Source organism: Pelodiscus sinensis, chromosome 1 (genome assembly GCF_052426305.1).
Source record: "Pelodiscus sinensis isolate ZL-2025 chromosome 1, ASM5242630v1, whole genome shotgun sequence".
NCBI classification, from domain to species: domain Eukaryota; kingdom Metazoa; phylum Chordata; order Testudines; family Trionychidae; genus Pelodiscus; species Pelodiscus sinensis.
The window spans coordinates 146,502,301-146,517,067 of NC_143052.1; the positions used below are offsets into that span (position 1 = coordinate 146,502,301).

Consider the following 14,767-nt stretch of genomic DNA (forward strand, 5'->3'; position numbering starts at 1 on the left):
GATTCACAGCTAGTATAAAAATGATGTGCTCTCATTTAGCACATTTCTGCAAGTACTTTACAAAGAAGGTTGTTGTTATTATTACTACTTTACAGTTGGAGAAACACATGACACTGAAGTGAAATAACTTGTTTGTTACTACACAGGTCAGAGGCAGCATATCAATAAAACCCAGATCTCCTAAATACTATTCCAACCTTCTATTTGCTAGCCCTGCTTACTCTTCTCACTTGGAGTTAGTTCTTTTAATCAAATAACTTCACTTAGGGCAAGTCTCCACTACTAAATTAAGTCTACCTAAGTTACATAGATGTACAGCCATGGCAGTAATTAAATCTGTTTTACACATCCACACTATGCTTCTTGTGTCCTCACCAAGAGTGGCTTGCACCAATTGTCAGTGTGGGGCATTGTGGGATGGTTAGTGAAAGGCAGCAATACTCAGTGTAAGCAACAGTGTCTACAGCAGTGATACTTAGACCTCAGTAGTTCAGGAACCAAATTAGTAATCAACATCACCCAGAAGAGCTATGGTGGTGTGAAATCATTGTTTCATTTACTATAAGGCTGTGTCTACATTGGCAAGAGCTCTTTCAGAAGAGGCCAGTGTAGACAGGCAACATGAATGTCTTGTGCAAGAAGCCCCTATGGTTAAAATGGCCATCAGAGCTTTCTTGCGGAAAAGAGAGTCTACACTGCCATGGATGCTCTTGCGCAAAAGTATGTGGCAGTGTAGACGCTCTCTTGTGGAAGAGTTTTTGCACAAGAACTCTTCCGCAAAAGCATTCTTGCGCAAGAAGCTGCCAGTGTAGATGTAGCCAAAAGGTTTATTTATAAGAAGAAAAGGTGAGAGCTGAAATGGTTTATAAGAATCAAATATGTTTCACCAGGAGTAAAGTTCTTTAGTCAGATTCATAGAGTTGTTGAGCTTTATAGTTGCAGGAAAGTTAGGACAGGAAAAGTAGGTGGGCAATGATGATGGAGAGTCGGGGGGAAGGGAAACTGGAAGGATGGGGTGTGCAAGAGGGATGTGATGCTCTGTGGAGGTAGGAAGGGGGGGCAGGAGAGAGAAAATGCTTTGTGGGGAGGGGCAGGAAGGGGTGCAGAAGGGACAGAAAGACCTGTCCCTTCCACCCCCACTTACTGCTCAGCAGGTACTTGCAGCACAAAAAGGGTGGGTCACACCCATGGGGCATGGTTGGGGGCTCACTGTACTTGAGCTCTGTACATCCCTTCCATCTGCAGCTTGGTGTTTGCCAGCCCTAGGCAAACCCCCATCCTTCTGAATGCTGCTGCCTGTTTCCAGCCCCAGAGCTAGCACTGTAAAGACCTGCCCCTATGAGACAGACATCCCTTACCCCGTGGGGCTAGTGTTGAGGCCAAAGACTGGGGTAGCAGCACATGCAGCTGGCAGGAGAACAATGCAGCCATGCTGATGGACACCCAGCTGGGGTGAGGAGTCCCCAGCCTGTGGATTTGGGTGGACCTCAGCCCACTTGGGCCCACCCATTGCTATACCCTCATGGCAGATGGATCTTTCAGCATCAGTCCAGAGATATTTAGTCAATGTTCATTATAAGGGTACCCGGGTTTCCTGGGATCTCATTCCTTATGGCCTCCAGCTGTCCCTTTAAGCATCCAAGCAGATATGAGATGAAAAAGGATCATGTGCGGCCTTTATAATTAATTTCCAGAAGCCTCTTAGCTGGGGAGAACAGTAGGCTTGTGATGTAACCTGCTTTCCAAACATCAAGGCAATTAGCATAGGGTAATTTATCCATGAAAGAGTACATATACAGCAGGCTTTTAGCTCAGAGGGTAGAGGCTCCTATACTCTGCTTCCAAGGTCCTAGGTTCAAATCCACCTCATGGCAAGTGGGGGCTTGTCTGGGATCTCAGCTAGGTCTCTGAAGCTCAGGATGTGCTTCCTCACCGAGGGGAAGTATGTAACCCACACACCTAGTGTGGTTACTGAATAATGCAATTGAAAGAGACAGACATCAAGTTTCATCACAAATGTTAATATTCCCTTGTGACCTTGAAGCAAGACTATAGTAATAAAAAATAATGGTCTTTTTCACATCACAAAACTTGAGTCAACACTTACCATTCTTATGCTCTAACTATGCAAGTTTGCATTTCAAAGTTCTACTCTAACAATGTAATATAGCCCAACTATCATTTAGCTATCTTCCTAACAAATCTTCAGAGGCCAAATCTGGGTCATTCAGCCTATGAGCTGATTAACACTTTCCTACCACATATTAATCAGATGGCTAACATTTCAATCTGATATGCTACTCTCAAGAGTTTATCTAACTTGACAAAGACAATTCAATACTTGTTTTTTTTCTTTTCTTTTCAATCAGCAGACTTATCCTGACCAGAGACCTGCCTCCCGGCAAGTCCCGCCAATAGGTGGCCCTGCTCTTGGGGGAGGCCTCATTGCAGGTTTTGCTGTGTTAAATAAGCTTTACACTGCAGAGCCTGCAGTGCATGTAACTGCTAAGATTTTCAGTGGTTACACAATTATCTTTTTAAGCCAAGTTTTTACATCCCTAATGGCTGTGTCTAGACTGGCCACTTTTTCTGGAAAAGCAGCCGCTTTTCTGGATAAACTTGCTAGCTGTCTACACTGGCTGCTTGAATTTCCGCAAAAGCACTGACGATTTCATGTAAGATTGTCAGTGCTTTTGCGGAAATACTATGCTGCTCCTGTTCAGGCAAAAGTCTAGTGTAGACAGCAGAGATTTATTTTCTGCAAAAAAGCCCCAATCGCGAAAATGGCGATCGGGGCTTTTTTGCAGAAAAGTCCGTCTAGATTGGCCCCAGACGCTTTTCCGCAAAAAGTGCTTTTGCGGAAAAGCGTCCTGCCAATCTAGACGCGCTTTTCCAAAAATCCTTTTAACAGAAAAGTTTTCCGTTAAAAGCATTTCCGGAAAATCATGCCAGTATAGATGTAGCCTATGTGTATAGTGCCTTGCCCCAAAGAACTTACAATTTAAGGTGGAAAGGCGCTTCCTTCATCAGCTAATTCTAGTTTAGAGTTTTGTACTGGTGCCCATCACTATATTTCTATGATGAATCAACAGACATTTACCTCCCCCCACCTCCTTCTGTTCTGAAATTTGTTTTGCCCTTTTCATGTGTGTTCATTTTTTAATTGTATCCTTTGGTATATATGGTTGTGACAGTTTTCTTCCACTATTTGATCTGAGGAAGTGGGTCTGGCCCACGAAAGCTCATCACCTATTAAACCATCTTGTTAGTCTTTAAAGTGCTACATAGTCCTGTTTTTTTTGTTTCATCTCCATCCTTATGATTCAAGGTTAGTGTGAGTTAGAACTTGTTGATAAAATTGTAAATGGCCAAGCCTCAGTATGTGATGGTGATAACAGCCATGACCCCCGAGGATGATGCCAAAGTACTGTAAAGATCCAATTATCACACAGGTGAATGACTCCATCTCCTCTCAGGTTACTTGCCATAAACTCAGATAGCTACAAAGCAATCTGGACTCTCACCAAGCCTATAGGGTTGCCCTGGAGTCTCCAAGAACTAAAGATTAATGGATTATAACTAAAGACTCTATCATGTGATGAAACCTCCAGGAATAATCGATCCAAACTTCGCAGCCCTATTCCTGGTCCAAGAATCTTAGAACCTCCCCAAGCAATCTACGACTTTTAGACAAGCTTGCAGGGTGAAAGGAAACCAGGGAGGGAGCCACCGAGAATCCTATACAGTCTCGAGACGAGCCTCCTACCGCGCCCAGCGGCGACAGTGCAAAGAGGGAGCAGGCCCGGGCTAATTTCTCCGGAGGAGAGCAGGGTGCGGGCGCCCTAGCTCTGACCACGCGCTCTGCTCCGGGCTGAGCTTGAGGGGCCCGGGCGGGCTCCAGCCGGCGGCCTTTGCCGCAGCGCGCGCTGGTGGGCGGGGCCGGGCAGCCGAGCGGCGCGTGGAGAAGCTGCGGCCGGCGCTAGGGAAGCGCTCGTGTTCCCCCCGAAGCAGCTGCTGCGTGACGCGCCCCGCCCCCGCCTCGGAAAGCGCCTCGGGCTCCCCCCCGCCCCCTCGCGGAAGATGCAGGACGAGGCGGTGCCCCTCCCCCCGCTAGAGCCGCGAGCGCGCACGCATGCGGCCCGGCCCCTCCCCTCAGCTGTTCCCGAGGGCGGGGGAAAGGAATTCGGAGATGTACTCCCCACCTACGGGCTGGAGCGGGCTGCCCGCATTGCATGCTGGGAGGGCAGCGCATGCGCATGCGCAGACTCTCCGGCCGCCGGGAAGACTCTGCTCGCTGGGATATTTCGCGGGCTCGCTCGCCCCCCCCCCCCCCCCCCCCCCCCCCGTCGCAGCGCGCGCGCCCCTTCCCGCCATGGCCCTGAACAAGCCCATGCACGCGCGGAACCGCTACCGGGACAAACCGCCCGACTTCGCCTACCTGGCGTCCCGGTACCCGGCCTTCCGCCAGCACGTGCAGACCAGCCTCTCCGGCCGGGCCAGGTGGGTCCCGGGCGGGGGGGGGGAGGGGGAAGCGCGGCCGCTCGGACACACGGGGCAAGCCTGGGTCTGCGCCGCGGCGGGGGAGCCCAGCCCCCCCCCTCCGCCATCGCCCTGCGTCACCGGCCCCTGGTCCGGCTTCCCGCCCCCACTCCCAGTCGGTCACTCTCCTCTGCGGCCTCGCTGTCCCGGCAATAGCAACCCCCCCCCCACCCCGCATGGCGGGCAAACGCCAGCGCCTCAGCAGAGTCCTGCACCGCCGTAGCTGGCTTAGTTCTGGTAGCGGTACCGGTAAGGGGCCTGTGCTACAGCGGGGATTGGCCTGTGGACATGGGCTTAGCTTCCCTTGCTGTGCCACCCCTAGAACACCCACCCGACCTCTCAGTGAATGAGCCAGGGATCCTGTGGGGGGCGGGAAGCTGCATCAGACATCATCAGAATAGTGTACCTTAGGGACAGAGCTACAGTTGCTCTGGCATGTCCTAATTATGACTGCTTGTCAGTGCAACCACAGCGTTTTCCTTATGGAGCTGTTTAACTTTTTTAAATACAAACGGGGGGAATAAATTCCATCACAGGCTAATGGTTGTGACAGAGCCAGTAGATCAGTCAGTGAGGAGTAACCTAGTCTAGTGAGTGGGCTCCTCCATCTCCGTGGGCTGCAAGATTGTTGTAACCAAGAGACTGTCTCAGGATAGGGTAGTTTTGCTACCTGTGCTTATATACCTGTAATGTGTGGGGTGTGCTGATTGCATTGTGGTAGCAGTTTGATTGGATACAGAGGGAGCACACTGCTCTTATGTTCTGTACAATCAGCATGCATCTTATTTCCCCTTGCTCCACATGCCTGTCAGTATGTGGATAAAAACCAGACTCTGAAAACCTTGCAGGTATGTGGGCAATGATAAACAAAATGTCTCATGGACTGCACACAGAAGCCCTAAGGGCTGCAGGTTGCCCACCACTGCAGTAGATGGTACAGAGAAAGTCTCATGTTTTGAAGGGTTGGAGTTGTTCCAGAACCAGCACATTTATTGGCACATTAACACTTTATTTTTTCCTTAGGGCTGTGTCTAGACTGGCCAGTTTCTCCGGAAAATCAGCCGCTTTTCAGGAAAAACTTGCCAGCTGTCTACACTGGCCGCTTGAATTTCCACAAAAGCACTGACTTCCTACTGTAAGAAATCAGTGCTTTTTGCGGAAATACTATGCTGCTCCCATTCGGGCAAAAGTCCCTTTTGCGGAAAACTTTTGCGCAGAAGGGCCAGTGTAGACAGCTGAGATTTGTTTTCCGCAAAAAAGCCCCAATTGCGAAAATGGCGATTGGGGCTTTTTTGCGCAAAATCGCGTCTATATTGGCCACGGACGCTTTTCCGCAAGAAGTGCTTTTGCGGAAAAGCATCCGTGCCAATCTAGACGCTCTTTTCTGCAAATGCTTTTAACGGAAAATCATGCCAGTCTAGACGTAGCCTAGGGCTTTTTCCTTCTCATATGTTAAGGAATACTGCTCAAGTAGTATTCCCATGTGGTCACTTAAGTTTGTTCCTGTAACTTTATGATTTCTGATTAATCTTGTTTTTATATGCAGAAACAAGTTTTTTATTTCTTGTTTTGAATATGTGACATATAATTTTATTCTCTGATAGTTTAAGTTAATGCCAAGAAGACACTTTTTACTCTACTACATAACCCCAAATAAGAGTGTTCGATGCCAATTGTAATGCAAGGATTCTGTCTCTTAATTGTATTTTATGCCTTGCAGCCTAAATTTCAAAGATCCAGAAGCTGTGAGAGCTCTGACCTGTACTCTCTTGAAAGAAGACTTTGGACTTACAATTGATATACCATTGGAGAGGCTTATCCCTACTGTTCCTTTGAGGCTTAACTATATTCATTGGGTGGAAGATCTTATTGGTCATCAAGAAGGTGATAAACAAGCTCTTAGAAGGGGAATTGACATAGGTAGGTGTGATGCTTGGCATTAGGTAGTTTTCTGTTGTTGGACTAGGTGGCTACGTCTACACTGTCATGAATTTCCGAAAATGCTTTTAGCAGAAAAATTTTCTGTTAAAAGCATTTTCGGAAAAGCGCATCTAGATTGGCAGGATGCTTTTCCACAAAAGCACTTTTTGCGGAAAAATGTCCGTGGCCAATCTAGACGCGGTTTTCCCCAAAAAAGCCCCGATCGCCTTTTTCATGATCGGGGCTTTTTTGCGGAAAACAGTACTATGCTGTCTACACTGGCCCTTTTGCGCAAAAGTCTTTCGGAAAAAGACTTTTGCCCAAACGGGAGCAGCATAGTTTTTCCGGAAAAGCACTGATGATTTTACATGAGATCGTCAGTGCTTTTGCGGAAATTCAAGTGGCCAGTGTAGACAGCTGGCAAGTTTTTCTGCAAAAGCAGATGATTTTGCGGAAAAACTTGCCAGTCTAGACACAGTCGGTTTGTCTGGTTGTTTAGTTTAAGAATTTGGAAATGACATTAAGTGATATAAAGCAAAATCTATCCATCGGTCTGGAAAAAAATTACATGTTCCAAACAACAAAAGTATTTGTACTTGTGAGACTCTGTCCAATCTCCAGTGTTACTGGGTCACATCTTCATGGACTAAGCTTTTTCTGAAAACTTGTGAATGAGTGCAGGTCAGTTCTGCCTGATAATGCTGCCTTGCCCATTCTTGAGTTTTCCTGAACTTAGATGGTTTATTAAATAGAATTTAGTGGAGTTAATAAATTGGAAAAATCTTCTCTTGAGCTCATTTGTGAGCATACACAAATGAAATCTTTTAATTCAAGTAATTAAATCTTTGGCTGCAATGCTTACTAGCCTTAAGTTATGGTGTGCAGGGTATTTTATTATTCTTTACTCTTTGATTTTGCACATGTGAATCAGATTCCTTACACGTAGCATAGTTAAAAAAAAAAGTGTTATCTTTTGATCAATTCACTCTTCTTGAATCCGGATTCTTAAGTATTCTTCATATACTTTTTAGGTGGCTATTCCCGTTTGCTTTCTTCAGTGTCCAATTATTTTCAATTCAGAGCTTTTTTTTGTGTTAAATTACACAGGGGATTTAAACAAATCAAGGAAACATCAGTAAAATTGAGCATTGATATCTATGCGAAGACTTTTATGTATCTATAGAAAACAAATGTATAAAACGTAATCTTTCCTTAAATTATTTGTCAAATGTCTGTCCGCAATCAAACCTTTCTGATCTCTACTGATTTATCCACTGATTAAGCCAATCAGATAAGAAAGATTTTCTTGATTTCAGAGGTTCTATTAAAAAAAAAAATCTGGACAGGTCAATTTTGTTATAGTTTAGCATCTGTATTTCTTTTTAGTTTTGTCATTAGTTAGATCTTTTCTCTATATTTTGAAGACTTTATTTTGAAAATAGTTTTGCACTTGAGAGAGCATATTATCAAATTGAGAGACATGGGATCTGTGGCTATTTATTCAACATTATTTGATTCTAATCCTCTTTGTATTTAATCTTTGAAAGAGGGCCTTTTTTGAAGATTCTATTTAGTAATTTCAGTATCCACTAGGGATGTTAAAATGCATGTATTCATGTAAACGTTGTAAGACTGAATCTCCCTGTGAACACTAGCTTCCATGGAGCCATCTCCCTCTCTCCCCTGGCCACTGCTGGGCACTATATCAGTAGCAGCAGCATGGGGAAGGGGGAGAGAGGAAGGGGGCAGGCGGGAGCTGGTGCTCGCAGACACTACTTTGTGGTCATGTAATGTGCCATAGGCTAAGACATATTTCTTTTCCCTATCAGAAGCTATTAGATAAGTGTATATATAGTAAAAAGCCCTTTTATCCAGCACATCAACCTCAGTAAAATGTCATTACTGGTATGCACAGAAAGTCTGGTTCATTGGTTGGTATGGGGCTGGCAGGGGGCTAGGGCATAGAAAGGGCTGCGGGGGGTGCTCTGGAAGGGAGTTTGGGTCTAGGAGGGGAGCTTTGGTTTGGGGCATGGAAGCGTGCTCACTTCCAGGAGACCCCCACAAATGTCTCTCAATCCCTGCTGTTGCTGGCACAGGCATAGTCAGGCGGTTCTAGAGCTAAGCTGCCTTGATCTCCCCTCCCCAAGCATTGACTCCACTGCTCCCAGCCTGTTGGCTGGGAACCAGTGTCAATGGGAGCTGCAGGGGGCAGCACCTGTAGACGGAGGCAGCATGCCTACTTGCAGCTGAGTTATCTGGCTACATCTCCACCAGGAGCAGTGAAGGTGGCTGGAGGTGAGTGCCTGCTTCAAGTTTGGCACTCTGAGCCCCTCCTGCACACTAACTGCATGCTGAACCCAAGCTCCCTCCCAGACCCTGTTCACTGCAATCCCTCCCAGGCCCCTTCCTGACACATCTCTCATTGTAAACCCCTTCCTATTAGGTAACTGGAGTTTTTAATTTACCACCACCTCACCGTTCCTGTAGCGTGCTGGATAATAGAGCTTGTACTGTATGCTGATTTTATTATTTGTATACTTTATCTTGAGACTCAGACTTTTTTTAGTTAAAGCTTTGGTTATTTCTTAATGCTTGATGTCTGAGGAAGAAAGTTCTTCTTGTCATTGGTATAAGTGAAGCGACTTAATCAATATAGATTGAGAAATGCGGAAGGAGAAAAATATTTTTGTAACTTCATTAAGTCTTCTGAATGACTAGAAATATATTTGGTTACTAGTGTGAGAATTAGTTACTCGTGTACAAAAACCCACTGAAAAAATCTTGACATTGATTTATCATGCTAGTCCTGGAACAAGTCAGATGTTCTGCAAAATAAATGCATATTTGAAAATATACAATTTTTAAATTAGGAAATATAGGGATTGATATATACTTGCCTGGTAAAATGTCGATTAGTGTTTAATATTGAGGTTCATTTCTATAACAGAAAAATGTACACCATACACCAGGTGATTATTTATTAAATCTAATGTTTTGCTAATTTAGCCTTTTTTAAAATTTGCTGCAGGTACAGGGGCATCTTGCATCTACCCATTACTAGGGGCCACTTTGAATGGCTGGTATTTCCTGGCAACAGAAGTGGATGATATGTGCTTCAATTATGCAAAGAAAAATGTGGAACAGAATAATTTATCTGAGCTTATAAAAGGTACCATATAATAATAATAACGTATTAACTTTCATTCCCCTTCGATGTTTCTGCTTTTCCTGTTTTAAATGGATGTTGTGATATATCTTTGGCCTTACGTGGCTAAAGAGAATTTGCAGTTCTGCCAAATTTATTATACCCTGATGTCGGTGTAGCAAAGAGAACCCACAGATTTCTAGACCCCCCTTATTGAAATCAGACTACAAATGGTCCAAAAATTTAACAGAAAACCCAGTTCATTCTTACTATAAACCAGTTGGAGAGATCTAGACTTTTGATGCATGACTAATCATATATCTGCATATTACTGTAAACTTCCGATAATCTGGCACCTTTAGGACCCAGGGGGTGCCGGATTATCAAATATGCTGGATTATCAGAAGGGGGGCTATGAGGGGTTTAGGGTAGTGTGGGGGGGATGCCATCCCAGACCCCTTATAGCCCCCCTTCCAATAGTCCAGCTCTGCCCCAGGCGTCCCGATTCAGCTGCTGCTGGTCAGTTTCAGCAGCGGCTGACTTGGGGACACTTGTGGCAGAGCAGCTGGGGTGCTGCCAGGTTGGTCTGGTAGCACCGCCCCTTGGAGCTGCGAGATCAACCCGGCAGCACCCCAGTTGCTCTGCCCCGGGTTCCCGGAATCAGCCACTGGTCAGTTTCAGCAGCGGCTGACTTGGGGATGCCTGGGACAGAGCACCTGGGGTGCTGCCGGGTTGGTCCAGTAGCGCCGCCTCGGGCTTCCCAGAGTCAGCACTTATCAGTTTCAGCGGCGGCTGAATTGGGGACAGCTGGGGTGGCTGAATCGGGGAAGCCGGGTGCAGAGCAGCTCCAATGGTCTGGCTGCCCAGAGCACTTCCGGGTTCCTGATGGTGCCGGACCATCAGGAGTGCCGGACCATCAGATGCCAGACCAATGGAGTTTTACTGTACATGGCAATCCCATACAAAAATTTTAGATGCATTTAAGATTGCAGATATGTTTTTTGTATATGCTACATTTTATATGAACGTGACAGAGTTGTCGCCAAAACAGTTTGTACAACAAATGCCCTCTACTCCTTCAAATTTTTGCTTTGCATTTCATAGAATACTAGACCTGGAAGGAACCTCGAAAGATCAAGTCCAGTCCCATCCCTCATAGCAGGACCAAGCACCATCTAGATAATCCCTGATAGATGTTTATCTAGCATTCTCTTAAATATCTCCAGTGATAGAGACCCCACAGCCTCCCTAGGCAATTTATTTCAATGTTTAACCACCATGACAGGCCATTTTCCTAATGTCCAACCTAAACCTCCTATGCTGAAATTTAAGCCCATTGCTGCTTGTCCTATCATCAGAGGCCAAGGAGAACAATTTCCCTCCCTCCCTTCCTCCCTCCTTGTAACACCCTTTGAGATACTTGAAAACTGCTATCATGTCCCCTCTCAGTCTTCTCTTTTCTAAACAAAACAAGCCCAATTCTTTCAGTCTTCCCTCAGGTCATGTTCTAGACCTTTAATCATTTTTGTTGCTCTTCTCTGGACCTTCTCCAATTTCTCCATATCTTTCTTGAAATATGGTGCCTGGCACTGGACACAATACTCCAACTGAGGCCTAATCAGCACAGAATAGAGCAGAATAATTATTACTTGTGTCTTGCTAACAACACTCCTGTTAATGCATCCTGGAATCATGTTTGCCTTTTTTTTGCAGCAGTGTCACACTGTTGACTCATATTTAGCTTGTGGTACGCTTACCGCTAGAGCCCTTTCTGCAGTACTCCTTCCTAGACAGCCCCTTCTCGTTCTGTATATGTGAAACTGATTGTTCCTTCCTAAGTAGAGTACTTTGCATTTTCTTTATTAAACTTCATCCTATTTATACCTCAGACCATTTCTCTAGTTTGTCCAGATCATTTTGAATTTTGACCTTATCCTCCACAGCATTGCAACCCCTCCCAGCTTTGTATCCTCTGCAAACTTAATAAGCGTACTCTCTATACCATCATCTAAATAATTGAACATATTGAACATAACTGGTCCCAAAACAGACCCCCATGGAACCCCACTTCTTATACCCTTCCAACATGATTGTGAACCATTAATAACTACTCTCTGAGAGTGGTTATCTAGCCAGTTATGCACCCAGTTTGTAGTAGCCCCATCTAGGTTGTATTTCCTTAGTTTATTGATAAGAATGGTATGCGAGACTGTATCAAATGCTTTGCTAAAGTCTAGGTATACCACATCAGCGCTTCTCCCTTATTCACAAAACTTGTTGTCCTATCGAAGAAAGCTATCAGATTGGTTTGACATGATTTGTGCTACAGTAAAACTCCGATGGTCCAGCACTCCTGATGGTCTGGCACCATCAGGAACCCGGAAGTGCTCCGGGCAGCCGGGCCATTGGAGCTGCTCTGCCCCCAGCTTCCCCGATTCGCCGCTGCTGAAACTGACCAGCGGCTGAATCGGGGAAGCCGGGGGCAGAGCAGCTGGAGTGCTGCCGGGTTGGTCCCGTAGCACTGCCCCTCGGGGCTGTGGGACCAACCCAGCAGCACCCCAGCTGCTCTGCCCCAGGCGTCCCCAAGAGCAGCTGGGGTGCTGCCGGGTTGGTCTCACCGTGCCAAGGGTCGGCGTACTGGACCAACCTGGCAGCACTCCAACTGCTCTGCTGCAGGCGTCCCCGATTCAGCCACTGCTGAAACTGACCAGCAGTGGCTGAATCAGGGACGCTGGGGGCAGAGCCGGACTATCGGAAGGGGGGGCTATGAGGGGTCTGGGGTGGCATCCGCCCCACCCCAGACCTCTCATAGCCCCTCCCTTCCGATAGTCCGACATATCTGATAATCCGGCACCCCCTGGGTCCTAAAGGTGCCGGATTATCGGAAGTTTACTGTATATAAATCCATGCTGGCTGTTACCTACCACCTTATTATGTGCTAGATGTTTGCCGATGAATTCCTTAATTACTTGCTCCATTATCTTCCCTGGCACAGAAGTTAAACTGACTGGTCTGTTGTTGTTTCCTGGGTTGTTCTTATTTACCTTTTAATAGACAGGCACTATATTTGCTCTCTTCTAGGCTTCTGGAATCTCTCCTGACTTCCATGACTTTTCAGAGATGATAGGTAAAGGCTCAGATACCTTCTCTATCAGCTCCCTGAGTATTCTAGGGTGCATTTCATCAGGCCCTGGTGACTTGAAGACATTTAACTTTTCTAAGTAATTTTTAACTTGTGTATTACTTTTATTTTAACATTGAAACCTACCCCATTTCCACTAGCATTCACTATTCGGCATCCCGTCACCATCAAATTTCTTGACGAAAGCTGAAACGAAGTCATTAAGCACCTCTGCCGTTTCCAAGTTTCCTGTTGTTTTATCTTCACTGAGGAATGGAACTATCCCGGTCCTTGGTCTTCCTCTTTCTCCTAATATATTTGTAGAATATCTTCTTGTTACCTTTTATGTCTCTAGCTAGATTGAGCTCATTTTGTGCCTTTTGCCTTTCTAATCTTGCCCCTAATTACTTGTCTTATTTGCTTACAAAGAATGAATATAACTTGACCTATTTTCCACTTTTTTATATGACTCCTTTTTTATTTTTAGATCATATAAGATCTCCTGGTTAAGCCAAGGTGGTCTCTTGCCATACTTTCGATCTTTCCCATGCAGTAGAATAGTTTGCTTTTGGACCCCTAATAATGTCCCTTTGAAAAACTGCCAACTGTCTTCAGTTGTTTTTCCTTTTAGTCTTGTTTTCTATGGTACTTTACCTATCAGCTCGCTGAGTTGACTAAAATCTGGGTTTCTGGAATTCCATTGTCTCTCTTTTGCTGTTCTCCCTTCTACCGTTTCTTAGAATTGTGAACTCTATGATTTCATGATCACTTTCACCCAACTTGCCTTCCACTTTCAAATTTTCAACCAGTTCCTCCTCCTCTGTGTTAAAATCAAATCTAGAACATCTTCCTCCCCTATTTCTCAACCTTCTGAAATAAAAAAAAGTCTCCAATGCAGTCCATGAACTTATTGGATAATCTGTGCCCTGTTGTGTTAGTTTCCCAACATATTTCTGGATAGTTGCGGTCCCCCATCACCACCAAATCCTGTGCTTTGGATGATTTTGTTAGTTTTAAAAAAAAGTCTTATCCACCTCTTCTGCCTTGTTCATAGAGAAACTTCTAGTCATCAGTCATGACTGAAGGGTTAATAGGTATCCTCGAGGTTAATCGCCTCAAGGAACTTGATAGCTAAAAAATCTTAGCACTTGAATTGCTCTCCTTATATGACCCTGGAAAATATGTCTTGGCCTTAATCTTGCAGTGTTGTACAGTGAGTAGCTCTGGGGAAAGACCGTTGACCAGTTAGTTTTGATGGTAATTTTTCCCTATTTTTCTTTTGTTCTTCACCTGTTCTCTTATTCTTGGAGGCTCCAGATCCATACTTCAGTGCAGAGAACAATAGAAGTGTCAGAGCTTTGCTACTGCCACAGTTGTGGCCATACTCTGAATGGTGTAGCGATGGACCATCCCACCAGAAGTTATTCTGGCCTGGAAGGGTCCCTAAGGTGATGAATAAAAGTGCTAAAGCCTGTCTTATCAGCTAAGGGAAGTAACAAGGTTATCCATAGGCTGGGAAGAGGGAGGACACAGTTCAGTGGTTGTAGGATCTGTGGGGCAGTGTTTCTCAACCAGTGGTATGAATACCCTTAGGGTTACTAAAGAGAAGTCTGGTGGGTACGTTAACACAACTGAAATTTGGAGAAAACTGAATTTTTGTTGTATGTTTTACAGCTCTTCATTATTTTTGTACTTTTTTTACACACACAATTTCATCATCTGCCTGGCTACGATTAAGTTGTTTAAACAAATGTGTTGCAAAGGTAGAAAAAATGTTTGTGTGTCTGAAAACTGTAGGTACTGGGAGTACTTGTAATTTTTTTTAAATGGGGTACTTTATTAAAAAAAAAAGGTTGAGAAACACTGCTGTGGGGCATGCAGTCAGATACTGGCTGAAAGGGATCCCTCCAGCAACTGTTGATCTGCAGGGCTTGCGTTCTCTGTTCCTGCCTCTTGCAAGAGTCAGCTAGAACAGCTATGCCAGTCACTCTGCTGGTAGCTTTCACTAAGATATGAATGCCCCTAAAGTAACTATCAACCTG

At 45.2% G+C, this 14,767-nt stretch overlaps 1 protein-coding gene across 1 annotated transcript in view; it reads left to right on the forward strand.

Annotated features, from left to right (window-relative positions):
* The first annotated feature begins 4,236 nt into the window (after nt 1-4,236).
* METTL16 (methyltransferase 16, RNA N6-adenosine) overlaps nt 4,237-14,767 on the forward strand; it is a 35,379-nt gene continuing 24,848 nt past the window's right edge. Inside the window, exons 1-3 of the mRNA XM_075905106.2 lie at nt 4,237-4,500; nt 6,260-6,459; nt 9,488-9,628. Coding sequence (XP_075761221.1) covers nt 4,373-4,500; nt 6,260-6,459; nt 9,488-9,628 — 469 coding nt within the window. The 5' untranslated portion in view covers nt 4,237-4,372. The remainder of the gene's footprint in view (nt 4,501-6,259; nt 6,460-9,487; nt 9,629-14,767) is intronic.